At 50.0% G+C, this 12,845-nt stretch overlaps 1 protein-coding gene and 1 long non-coding RNA gene across 2 annotated transcripts; both read left to right on the top strand.

The window, feature by feature from the left end:
* The first annotated feature begins 236 nt into the window (after positions 1-236).
* On the top strand, positions 237-4,716 carry LOC129783337 (uncharacterized). Its single transcript, XR_008745250.1, has 3 exons — positions 237-400; positions 1,669-1,866; positions 4,474-4,716. It is a non-coding gene; the product is annotated as an uncharacterized LOC129783337 (long non-coding RNA).
* Positions 4,717-11,592: 6,876 nt separating this feature from the next.
* Positions 11,593-11,974, top strand: LOC129783317 (formin-2-like). Its single transcript, XM_055793308.1, has one exon. The coding sequence runs from the start codon at positions 11,600-11,602 to the stop codon at positions 11,972-11,974; it is 375 nt and encodes a 124-aa protein (XP_055649283.1). The 5' UTR covers positions 11,593-11,599.
* The last annotated feature ends 871 nt before the right edge of the window (positions 11,975-12,845 follow it).

Here is a 12,845-nt window from a genome sequence, read left to right as displayed (position 1 = left end):
CCCCCCTCAGCTGGGACACAGCCCAGCCCAGGCTGTGCCTGCCCAGACCAACATGGCTGCCAGGAGGCTGAGGGTAGGCAACAGCAGCTCCCAGCATGCCCCGGGAACAACCTGGCAGTGGGATGGCCCCGGGCCTACAGCTCCCAGCATGCCCCGGGAACAACCTGGCTGTGTGGCAGCCCCGGGCCTACAGCTCCCAGCATGCCCCGGGGCACACCTTCTCCCAGCAGGCCCTGGGGTGCCCCTGCCCTGCAGTCGGGCCCTGTGGGGACACCAGCCCCCAGCCCTTGCCCTGCAGGCCCCACAGCCACTGCCCGGGGCTGCTTGAGCACAGGCCCAGGCCCTGGAGCCCCCGTGGGGCAGGGACGAGGGGGAGAGAGGCACCGAGCGACAGGGAGAGGTGGGTCAAGGCAGTGGGGTGGCCGGAGAAGGACAGGAGGCATCCAGAGGGGCAGGGGGAGCGGGAGGGGCTAGGCAGGGATGGAGAAAGGACAGGGACTGGTGAGGAGCAGGCAAAGGGTGGGAGCGGGACAGAGACAGAGGGGCAGGGGGGTGCCCGAGGGAATGCAGGATCAGCAGCAGGAGAGAGGGACAGGGAGAGGAGCGGAGGGGCGGGAAGGGGGACAGAGGCACAGACCAGCACAGGCAGGGCGAGGGGACAGGATGAGCAGGCTGTGGCTTTGGCAGTGGGCGGCAAAGCTGCTTCTGTGGGTCTTTCCTTTCCCCCTCTGCCCTTATCCCCTCCCCACCCTTCCCCTCGGTGAGGCTGTGTCTGTGGTGTGCCTGCTCTGGTGAAAGGAGCTCCTGCACCAGCCTGAGGGCAAAAGAAGAGGGGCAAGGAGCGAGTTGTCGCAGTCCTTAGTTTGCAGGTTTAATGTATTGTCCCTGTTCAGAAAACACAGCGTGTATGTGTGTCAGTGGTGCCGGCAGATTTTTGTTCTTTACAGCAATTTCTTTAAATACCAGACTTCATGCAGAAGTTTCACACGGTGCTGTGCTTCTAGTAAACAGAATTGCTTTTATGCATGCTGCAGTCTGGAGGTGGCAAGTGCCAGGTGAGAGATGAAGATGGAAATGAAAGCAAGTGACGCACATGCGGTGGTGATCCTGCCACAAGCATGCTGTGTATTGACATGGGAGAACGCTGCAGGGACTCTCAGAAGTCAAGGTTTTCAGTGCTGTTTCTGTATTTGAGACCCAAGGGATGGTTTCCCTCTGCATGCGTTTCTGTGCAGGCATGTGCATGGAACATGGGTGTGTCTCTGTGCCATAAGTGGGACTGATGGCAGCTTTTCATTTCATTCCAACTCAAAAGTAAAGAAAGACTGTACCTGCAAAAGAATTCAAACAGCCGTCTTTCTTTCCCAGAATGAGCATAGAAGCGTGGGGGAGCAGTTTGCAGGTTCAGAACTTGAGCCTGCTCTGGGTGGTAAACCCTCAGGAGAGGAAAGAGAAACCCCACTTTTTTAACTACAGCTCTGCTTCCCTTAATGTGTCTTCTTGTTAGATTGTGTTGGTGGTTAGTTTAAAAGGACATGATTAAATTGTGCTTGTTTATCAAGATATTTGAGGGTTATTTACTGTCTTAAATCCACTTACGAGTGGGGCACTCTGCTGCCCTGTGGGCAGTACAATGTCAAGACTGGTAATTTTCCTTTTCTTCCCTAGTGTACGGATGCATTTATGAAGGCAAGTGTTGGGTCTTATTGGCGCCGCACAAGAAACCAACGTGTGATACCCAGACATTCACTGTTAGAAACAGGAAAAAGCTATGGGCCCTTGCTTCAGATTCTGCAAAAGATGTACCAAGGCTGAGGAAAATGGCAAAAAGGGAAGAAATGCCATAGCATAACTTTGGGATGGCAGGTGAGGTTTTCATCAGTGTTCCTCAAATGTGGCAGCCTCATTTTGTTTGCGGATGTGGTGTTGAACTCAAACTACGAGACTAGTTTCCTTTATTGCGGGTGATACTATAGCGCACGTACCTTTCATGTCCCAAGTGAAGTTGCCAAGGCTGTAGTGGAACTTCTGCAGAACCACCTCAAATTTTCCTTAGTGCGTCATTTCCTTCAACAGTCAAGTCCAGGTCTGTGGCATACAATAACCCCTCCCCCATTTGGGATCTGGATGTGGCTGATTTTTAATTTAGACTTATCTGCTGTTAGAGATTTTCTTTTTTTGGTCCAAATAGGGAAATGCTGATTATGTGCATTCTTTTGCTTTTTCATAGTGTTGTTCCATGTTTAGTCATTTGTTCCTTACAAAAATAGTGTATGGGTGTCTATGAAGCTGGAGGTGTTTACGTTCTTGCGGCTGAATGTAGCAGTGGAGCTATCTTGCTGTATTTAAATCAAGAGGTGCGTAATGTAATTTCACTTAAAATCTGGTCTCGGTAGGCAGATCCTACCCTGACAAGCATTTAAAAAAAAAATAATTAAAAAAAATCAAATCTGTGAAGAGGTATAGGTGGAGCACCTGAACTAGTGCAAGGCAGGAATTCTCTCTCTGGTATCCACACATTGCAGAACTGTTGCCATCATGACCTTGAAATAGTGAGCCATTAATGTTAACTACTAGCAGCTTGTGAACCTAACAGTCAAGGTAGAAAATAATGTCCCACTGCCACCTTTTTTTATTTTTCTTTTATGTTTTAAAGTTTCTGATTTGATACTTTCTGATGTATTTGAAACCTGTGTCATACCCTGTGTAGTTTGTGACAGGTGTGTGGCAGATGGGACTTTTCTGCTTGGAGAGGTGGTGAGATGGAGAGTGGAGAATGGTTTTATGGCACAAGTGTAAAAGTATAAAAAGGGATTAAGAGGCTTGTGTACCTTGCTGCCAGTTCAGTGGCATGAGAATTCCTGTAATGACAAATTCCTTCTGGCTCTGAAGGAATGGACATGCCAACCTGCTGAGTTTCCACCCAGAGCAACACTAGCAACGGATGTCGTTCCCAAATGGTGAGGTAGTTATAAGCTTCATCAGTAGTAGAAGCTGTGGAGAAAGTCGCGAATCGTCTGCCGTTCTGCAGGTCAAGTGCTTGGCTCTTTTCTCACTAGTGTTGATTTAAGGGTACGTTGCTTATAAATAGCACTTGACCTTTGTAATTCTTCATACTGCTAAGTTCTCGGTGCCATAAGAGAACCATTGTGCTGTGAAGGCCCTGTAAACATACGGCAATGTTTGTGTTTATCCATTTTGCCTTCCCTTAGATGATGTTCTTTTGTAATTTGAAACCTTAGTGGCAGGATTTGGGGCTTTATCCTGATCAGCCATCTAAGGGCCAGCTCTTGGCTGCAGCTGCAGCATAAGTATTCAGGTAGTTTGAGCACCAAATGAAACTTCCACTTGGCTGTCATTTTGGCTATTCCCTTCCTCTTAATTTTTATATTTTAATTAAGAGTTTTAAGTATTTGGCTTCCTTACAGAAAAAAAAAACCCCAGTGCTATCCTTGTCCTGTTATGATAGACCCCTAATCTAGAGGGCAGAAAGCTGAGACCACCAGGAAGACGTTGAGAGGAAGGGGAAGAATGTTAGAGCCATGAGTTGGGTGTTCTTCAGCTGGCCAGATCTGAGGAGATGGAAAAGGTGCCTCCCAGGTAGCTAAAGGGAGGCACAGGAGAGCAGCTGGGAGCCAGAAGTGTGGTGTGGGCATACGGAAGTGCTACACTGTGGTGTGTCAGGCAAATTATTTTCAGGAACTTTCATATTTGTTGTCATTTCCCAAGCTCCTGAGGTGCAGGAATGCTGGAGGCAAGAAGCTGCCAGCATCAATTATGTGGAGAAAGAACACTTCTATCTCCATTTTACTTTCCTCACTTCTATGTTTTGGTGGCAGGGCAGTAAAGACCCGGACCTGGACCCTGACCCTGACCCTGTGAGTACACAGGCAGCTTGTGTGGCCAGTGCCAGTGCGGTTCTGGCACAGAGGATCAAGCGCTTCATGCTTCAGAGCTGTCAGGCTGATACTCTTCAGCACTCAATGACGCTCTAAATTACAGCTAAAGGAAGAGAGAAATATTGCTTCAGAGCTTGATAATGTTGTTCTGATCCATCCTTTTGCTTGTTCAGTGGCTACAGAAGGGAGCCACTGCCTTGGTAGGAGCATCCATTGAGTTCTTCCTGTGTGATATTAGAAAATCATTGTGTCTGTTTATGCATGAGATCATTACAGTAGGTGTTTTGAAGATGTTCACGTGTGGTACATCAAACCTTTGCCAGTAAAATAGTAAATCCATGCAGTGGGGTCTAAAGCACGCAGATCCAGTGCAATCCTCCAAAGAGCTTTGAAAGTCTGTCCCCGAGGGTACAGACCTGGCTGTTGGTGATTCTGTTGACCTGCCTTTTATAGCAGGTTGCTTGGAGAAGTTGCTATGTCAGAAGTAGTCTTCTGCGGGCTGGATGCTGCAAATGGTAGGATGTTTAAGGAAGCAAATGAATAACCTTCAGACTTGGTTTTACTCTTTTAACAGATTGTACACAAATGGGAGGCCTGAGCAGGCTGCTTTTAGCAGGGGAACGTGACCTGACTGCACAGGAGGCAAGGAACTCCCTTCTCTCGCTGACCATGAGCCCTCAGTTTCAAGGCAGATCTGAAGAGGAATATTTGACCCGTGGGAATTGCAACTTCAGATACGTAACTCAGGTGGGACCGCCGTGTGTGCCCTGTGATAGGAGCCGTGTATCCCAACCGTGAACGTAGAGGTTGGGCCCGGTTTTTAGCTTGGTTCAGTATGAACTCTGCTGGCTGATTCTGTAATCAAGGGCAGGCAAGTCTGCCCCCTGAGAGGATGTTGTCATGGGTGGAAGGGTTGAAGTGCAGTGACTGCATCAACAAACAGGTGGTTTGAAAAGTCTTTTGGGCAAGGGTCTGGTACGCTGGTGTAATGCCTTTTCCCTTTTACAATGGTGTCCAGTAAACACAAGTGTTCCTGCATGTGTCCAGTAGCGCAGAGACCTCTGTACTTTCTTTGGACTGATTGTTGTATAAGATCTGGGGGTTTTTGGACAGCTCTGAAAATTGTTCAAAAGGTTTCTTGTATGTTGGATGAAATGGGTCATCACTTCCATAAACCTCTAGCCTGTAAAGAAGAGCCGTGGAAGTAAGGAGATTTTATTTTTTTTCTCTTTTTATTGTCACTGGGAGGAAAAGCAGTGATTAACTATTGACCTGTGATACCCCCAGATGCAGGCTGTGCAGTGCATTTGAGGTGGATCACTCCTGTACTGCCAAGACTGAGCCCAGACTCCTCAATGCTTTGCACTCTGGCAGTGGAAGTCCTTGTGCAACTGTGGGTACTGGCTTTCTGTGCTGTAGCGTGAAAAATACAAAGCACTGGGGTTAAGGTTTGCAGAGAAGTGGGAAAAAGTTGATTATTTTGTGCTAGGAAGAGAATGTCCTGTACTTTTCAAACTTTGAATGTCTCCACTTGGAATTTAAAAACTGCTTTTAACTCTGCTGCTATGTTTCAGTGGGCAGGAAGGTGTCTTGTAGTTACAGATGATCCGTTCCCTTAAGAAGGATCTTTGCCTTCTGAGTTGAGCTTTCTTGGCTTTACATGAAAAGTGCCTCAAGCTGTACGATTTCAGATGGCAGTGAGGGAATTACATCTCCGTGGGGATTTAGAGAGAAATCCAGAAGTATGTTGCCTTATCGTTTCAGTATATGAACTTTTCTAAACAGGATTTGCTGGGTTTTGAGCAAGAGACCCACTTCCCACGTGCCTACATAAACCCCGTTTTCTCGGACAGACACATGCATTATGGTTTGTGATGCAATATTTACTTGATTCGTAAGCCGTACTGTGCTGTGCTCTTCTGGGCTTGTCGTAGTTCTTTGAAACGCAGCCCTGCGCATCAAAGGGGCAAGCTGTGTGATCTTCTTCCCCCCACAACACAGAGCAATGTAACTGTCATAAGTACCGGCAGAACAAAACTAGTTGAGGGATTTGTGGGCTGCTGTTCGAATCATGGTGGGCCAGGAATCAGCCCATGCTTACTAATACGTTTAATTGTCCTGCGCCACCTGAGGGGCAGGACAGTGTCAGGGCATTTTCCCAGGGAATAAAACTGGACATGTCTGATTCTCTCCGAGGGTCCCCTATGTAAAAAAAACATCCTTCAGCACCATCTGGGTGCTTGGTGTTCTCAAAAGGACCCAAAGGGATGAAGTTCACTCCTGCTGCCTGCGTGACAGCAGGAATTATGTCTGCAGCTGTGCTTCTGTGCACTTCGAAACTGCCTCCGTTTCTTTGCTTGGCCAACCAGAAGAAAACCAAAAAAACCAAAAAAAACTAAGCTGAGTTGGCAACAGTGTCTTGCTGTCCTCTCTGAAGGAAGTAATTTACCATCATCTCGCAGCTTGCCAATCGTGCACCAAGTGTGAAGAAGAACATGACGTGCACTGTCCTAAGCTCTCAGCAGGTCAGGTTTTGCTGTCCTCTGGAAACTTTCTAGCTCTTCAGTTTTCCTCCACAAAGGTCACATTGTTTGGAGTAGTGATGAGGTGGCCCCCCAAATGCCGCAGCTTTGTTTCTAAGTGCTGTTAAAGTATTTTGCCTCCTGAAGAGACTGTGTTCCTCATGAGGAACGGTTACTTCTCAATAGTGATCCCCTTTCCGTCTAAAGGGATGGAGCTTGAGACTGTGGAGGTGGAGGTGCTTGGTGAGGGAGGCAGTCAGGCAGTGCCAGTCTGGGGTGCCCAGCTGCGCAGGGCAGTGACGGCACCCGTGTGCCTGGCGAACGCTTCTCTCGCGGTGTTGCAGGGAGAAGGTGTGAGGGTGCTGGGAGAGAGCCGGCGCCCCTGGGAATGACAGCAGCTAAAGGTGAGGGCTGGCTGCGTGGGCAGCAAAGGGTGAGCCAGCCACTCCCTTTGCAAATGCAGTGGAGAGGGAGGGAGCCCCTCCATCAGCACAGCAACGTCTGCTGGGGCAGGGCCGGAGGCACCGGCACCCAGGGCAGGGCTGGCAGGGGGTCTGAGAGAGCCACTCCGCCACCCCCTTGCTTACTGAGCCTGTGGGGAAATCACTTTGGGGGCAGCGATTAAAAAGTGCATGCAAAGTTTTTAGGTCCAATTGGAACACTGAGAAGGGGTTCAGGGCCTTTCTCAGAGCGCCACACGTTGCATAGTCATGTGTCATACACAGGTTTGGTGACTGGTTTCTGGCTTCTAATGCAAATGTGTACGCATCCTCAGTAGCACTGCTGAAGTGTTTTACGGACTACGCGTGCTCCCCAAGCGGGATTTTGGCCTCTTTGGGGCAGAACTATTTCAGTTAGAGGTCACCATCTCCCACTGCCACAGTTATCTCTGTCCTATTTTAAATTCATTTTCTGTTGATGTCAGTGGATCCCAAGACCTGATCAGCTTGTGTTCTCTTGCAGCCAGAACTTCCCTCATTTGAAGGCTTCTTTCTGCCTTCTTTCAGCCAGGGCAGGGCTGGGAGGGAGTTTGAGAGAGCCACTGCCTTGCTTAGGGACCCTGTGGGGAAATTGCTTTGGGGTGGGGGCAATTCGAGAAACCTGGGACCTCAGAGAAGCATAGTATTACAGGAAGCTTTTTAGGGTAAAAGACAGCTGTCGCTTTCAGGATGGCCGGCATTCACCATCCTAAATGTGTGTTGCCACGGCTCCCTAAGCAACGCAGCCTGCAACCTCAGCACGTGCTGACAGGAGTAACGGAGGCTGGAGCGGAGTGGAGACCCCGCGGCCAGGCTCTGTTATGCTCCTGCAGGAAGGGGAACTGGACGGTACCACAGAGCTGATGAGATGTCCACTGCCATGATTTTCCCTTTTATAACAAATTCTACCAGGGACAAGCAATGGCAGAAAAGGCAGGAATATGGTTACGCCAGTACTTCACAGTCCCTTGAACTTCTTGTAGTTCCAGCGTACTGGATGGACTGTGCCCAGATTCTTTCTTTTCTAGTGAGTCTGGTGGAAGAGAGGCAGCTCCTGCAACCCGCCAGACTTCTTGGGATTTAACTTCTCGTGCTGGCCCTTGGCACTTTGACTCTGGGACTTCCAGTCCCAACTTGATTAGTGTTGCCCAAATGTTTTTCATTGCATCTGTAATGCTTTGTGGCCCTTCTGCCCCGCTGAGGATGCCATCAATGTATCGATACACTGTGAGGCCAGGTGGAATGGTGATCTGTGCTAAGGCTGTGGCCAGAGCATTGTGAGCGATAGCGGGGCAGTGTTTGTATCCTTGCAGAAAACTGTTTGAAAACATACTGAGTCCCGCTCCAGGCAAAAGCAAACCGGGCTTTTTCTTGTGCGTGGAGCAGAATCACGAGGAATGCATCTCTAACATGTAAAGCATCTAAAGGTAACCTAACATCTATGCTAACCCTAGTGTCCCACAAAAATCACTGGGTAGCTAGGTTACTGACAACGAAAGGAGAGGAAACAGCACTGGGAGAATGAAAATATCCCACTAAGTCAATTTTTTTGTCTACCTATACAGCAGAAGTGTTCTTTCGTGTTAAAGGCAGAGTATGTTCTGATTTGCACTGCCCCACTAAATGGTTTTATGCTGCAAAGGTTTACTAAGAAATAATTGTTAGTGTTCTTCTTGGTTATGCACCCACATCTTATAATGAAAAAATTAGATGATAACATCTTTGCTGTGCTACACTGTTCTATAACTGAGAGTTAGGTTGTGTTTTCATTTTAAGCATTCTCAAAAAAATACGGATAATTACAGCTTTTACTAACAGCACTGCGGCAAATGTGAATTCACTGGTGGGCTTTTAAGCCTCACCTCAGCATGTTTGATGTAGGAACAAACGTAACAAGTACTCTAGTATTTTTGCCAATGCTTTCCTGCACAAATTGTATTAAAAGCATAGATTCTTCTGGTCTTCCATGCAGAAAGTATGGTGAGAATAAATCTGATATCAAAATGACTTCTTCAGATGTCAGAGGTTTGTTTAGAAATGTCCACTGCGTGTATTTTTTCTTATTTACTTGCAGTGGGTCATAACAACCTGCAGAGAAGATATGCAAAGTACGCCATCCCTATTATTTCCATTCCTGGGTTATGATCGAATTTGGCACAGAATTTTAGATCAGTTGCAAAAAGTAATTCTGGGCCACGCATATTCAGATTGATCCATGATCCCAGGCAGCTGTATGGGATTTGGTAATTTTCTTTAATAAGGAAAGGAAAACTGCATGTATTATGGAAATGAGAATTTAGTGAGACAAAGGGCAGGTCCAGTTCCTTTTTCACTAATACACAGAGATGTTCTAACATATCAAACGAAAAGAATTTCTAAAGAAGTAGACCTTTCTGAGCTGGAGAAGAGGTAGATGAAATAGAAAAGATAGATCTAAAATCTGCAGCAAAATATTGCCTCTAAAGGAAGATGTGTTGGGTTTTTTTCTTTCATGGAAACAAACCAACAATTACTGTGCGATTCTCCAAACTGGAAATTTGCAAAAAGCTGTGTAGCGTGGTTTTCAGTAGTATAAAAAGCAAAAGCTCTTCAGGGTTTCAAGTATATCTTTGCAACAGCTGTTAAAAATATGCAAACAGACAGATTGTTCCATTGTATGAAAACACCTTCATTTACTACTTATTTGTCATACAGGGAGTAAACTAGCAGTGACGACCGTTGGAAAGTTTTAGATGAATAAAAAAATCCTCCAAACCAGGAAAAATACTGTGCTATCAGGTAGCTGCAGCTTTGCTGTGTGAGCTTATTATTCACATAGTGACACATTTTTCTAGATGTGTCACTTAAGGCAGGGATGGCTTCTTATTCTAAAAAGCCATTTGCCTAGAGCAGTCACTCATGTGCCACATACAGGATTTTTATGCTAACACTATTGAAAAATTTCCCTAGAAAATTTTTCACCTCCTTCGAGTAAATACAACCGATGTCCCTAACTGTCTCAGTTTCCTATTCCACCATAGGTTGCTGTATTTCAAAGACAAAGTTAACCAACGGCTGGTTACTAACCGAGGGCTCAAACCAATTTTTGGAGCAGTCAGGTAGAGAGTTGCCATTTAGTCTGGACCCACTGAAGTGCCAATGTAAATATAAACAAAAGAAGGTATATCAAACTTTAGATTCTCTAGCAAAACAACGGAAAGGATATGAAGAACTATGTCTTGTCTACTGTCTGTTTCCCATATGTGTGGTGATCGGCTCCCTGGAAAACAAGAGGCTGGGCTGGTCCTGGCTGTGGCCATGAACTTGCCAGCTGAGTGCTAGGTGGTAGCAAGGAGAGCACTAGAGGAAAGCACAGACCCATTGACCCAGCACCACCGTTCTCGTGTTCTTCATGCATTTGAGGACTGTTACCCTAAGGCTTAACCCTTAGACTTAATCCTACCTTAAGACTTAACCTTAAGACCCCTGAGACTTAAACTTAAGAAGTAAAGCTGAAACTTAAAGTTTTTAACACTAAGAATTGACCCTAGGTCTTAAATTTAAGACTTAACCTTAAAACTTAACCCTAAGACTTAACCTTAAAACTGAACCCCGAGACTTCACCCCGAGACTTCACCTTTAAAATAAACCCTAAGACTCAACCCTAAGAAAGACTCAACCCTAAGACTTAGCCTTAAGAAGTAACCCTAGGACTTTAACCCTGAAACTTAACCTTAAAACTTTAACACTAAAACTTAAATTTAAGACTTAACCCTGAGACTTAACCTTATAAGGCTTATCCCTAAGACTTTAACCCTAGGACTTAAATTTAAGACTTCACCCTAAGACTTAACCCAAAGACATAACCCTGATACTGAACGTTTAGACTTCACTTTAAAACTTAACCCTAAGACTTAACCCTGAGACTTAAAGATTTTAACCCTAAGAATTCACCCTAGGTCTTAAATTTAAGACTTAACCCTAAGACTTGTCGGAGAACTGTATTGGCCATAACTCCCCGACGAGATGCCCTTGCCCTGAACGACAAGCGCTTTCCCAGTTTGAGCCATTTGCTTTTAAAACCGACTCGCCCGACCCCCCAGCGTGCTCGCAGCGCGGGCCCCGCCGGGGCCAGCGGGGAGCTGCTGCTGCCCGGTACGCCGGCACCCCCCGGGCTTCCCGGCAGCGGCCCGAGTGCTCTGCGGGGGGCGCAGCGCCGCCGCCACCCGCCGCGCCTCTCGCTGCCCCCGGCCCCGCTCGGCAGCGCCGCGGCCGGGCACCGCGCAGGAGCCGCCGGGCACCGCGGGGCAGGAAGTGACGTCACTCGCGCGGGACACGCGCCGGAGCAGACCCCGCCCCCGCCAGCAGAGCCCGCCGGCCGTTTAACCGCCGCGCTCGCCGCTGAGGGAGGCGCTGTCCGCCGCTGCCGCGCTGAGGAGCAGCCTGTGCGCTCGGCTTCCCGCCCTCTGGTGGTTCGCTCCGTAGACAGCCGTACCGGGCCGCTGCCCGGGGCCCCGACCCCCCGTCCCTGCCCCGGGGGCCCCCCCGATCCCCCGATCCCCCTGCCCCGGGGGCCCCCCCGATCCCCCTGCCCCGGGGGCCCTCCGATCCCCCGATGCCCTGCCCCGAGAGCCCCGATGCCCTGCCCGGGACCCCCGATCCCCCGGCCCCCTGCCCCGGGGGCCCCCCGACCCCCCGATGCCCAGCGCCGGGCCCCCCGATGCCCCTGCCCCGGGGGCCCCCCGACCCCCCGATGCCCAGCCCCGGGCCCCCCGACCCCCCGGCCCTGCCCGGGACCCCCCATCCCCCGGCCCTGCCCGGGGCCTGCCGCAGCCCGCCGCGTGCCTCCCGCCATCTCTTCCCTGAGGCGGGACCGTGCCGCGGGATGAAGAGGTTTTTCGGGTTCGGGAGGAAGAAGAAGGGGCGGCCGGCAGCGTCCGGCAGCGCCGCCAAGCCCTTCCCCACCGGTGCCTACGAGCTCCGGCTGCAGGAGCTGGGCAAGCTGCACCGTGCGGCCGCCCGTGGCGACCTGGGTCAGGTGCGGCAGAGACTGAAGAAATGCGGCATCGACGAGCGGGACATGGCGGAGCGGTAAGCGGCGGGGGGGGCAGCAGCGCCGGGCGGTGCTGGGGCGGGGTGCGGGGGGGTTGCGGGCAGCGCCGGGACCCGCAGGTGCAGCTGCAGCCGCCGGCAGCTCAAGGGCGCTGGGAGCGAACGGCAGCATCGCTGCGGGGAGCCTCAGCCTGGGCGGGGAGCCAGGCCTGTGCTGCCAGGAGCCCTTGGAGTCGGCCGAGCATCCCCCGTCTTGCCCCGGCCCCCTCCGTGCCCTCGTTCCCGGGGGTGCTGCCTTGCCTGGGGGCGCAGGAGCGGCAGGGGGCCGGCAGCAGCCTGGCCAGGGGGGTTGCAGAAGGAGCCTCAGGGCCATTCTCCAGGCAGGCTTGGAAGGCAGAGTGCATGCACCTCGGAGGCCTCGGCGTGCGGGGTTAGTAGTTGAGCTGAGCAAGCTGCACTGCCTCAGCTGGGAGTAAAAGAGGGGTAAGCGCTGTGTTTAGGAAAGGGTAAGTGTGCTGTGTATTGGTGCTGTGTGGACGGTTGCCTGATGTGCCTTTTGTGACTGTGGTGTTGCAGCCAAAGCAACATCAGTCTGATTTTAGGTGGCAGTTACTTTGCTGTTTGCTCTGTGGCCTTGGTACAGCTAATTAGTGCCTTGGTTTGGAAGATCTGGGCAGTGCCATGCAGAGGAAGCTGCTGCTTCTGGCAGGTGGTAGGATGTGTGCTTTTGAGTCAAGCACAGCAAGTACTTGGCAGTTATATCTTAGGGAGAAGCCCTGGGCTGCAGCATAGCTCCTCATGGTCCACCGTAAGCATAAGGGAATCAGCTGAGGTTTTTGGGTCTTGGATGTGTCGAGCTGTTAATGCCTTTTCTGAAAAGACTGAGTCAAAACATCCATGACATTCAGAGGAGA

This window comes from Falco peregrinus, unplaced genomic scaffold (genome assembly GCF_023634155.1).
Source record: "Falco peregrinus isolate bFalPer1 unplaced genomic scaffold, bFalPer1.pri scaffold_29, whole genome shotgun sequence".
Classification (NCBI taxonomy): Eukaryota; Metazoa; Chordata; class Aves; order Falconiformes; family Falconidae; genus Falco; species Falco peregrinus.
This window is presented reverse-complemented; position numbering and strand designations above follow the sequence as displayed.

Coding starts and splice junctions, on each gene's coding strand:
- LOC129783317 (XM_055793308.1), top strand. CDS start 11,600: ATGCCCCTGCCCCGGGGGCCCCCCGACCCCCCGATGCCCAGCCCCGGG.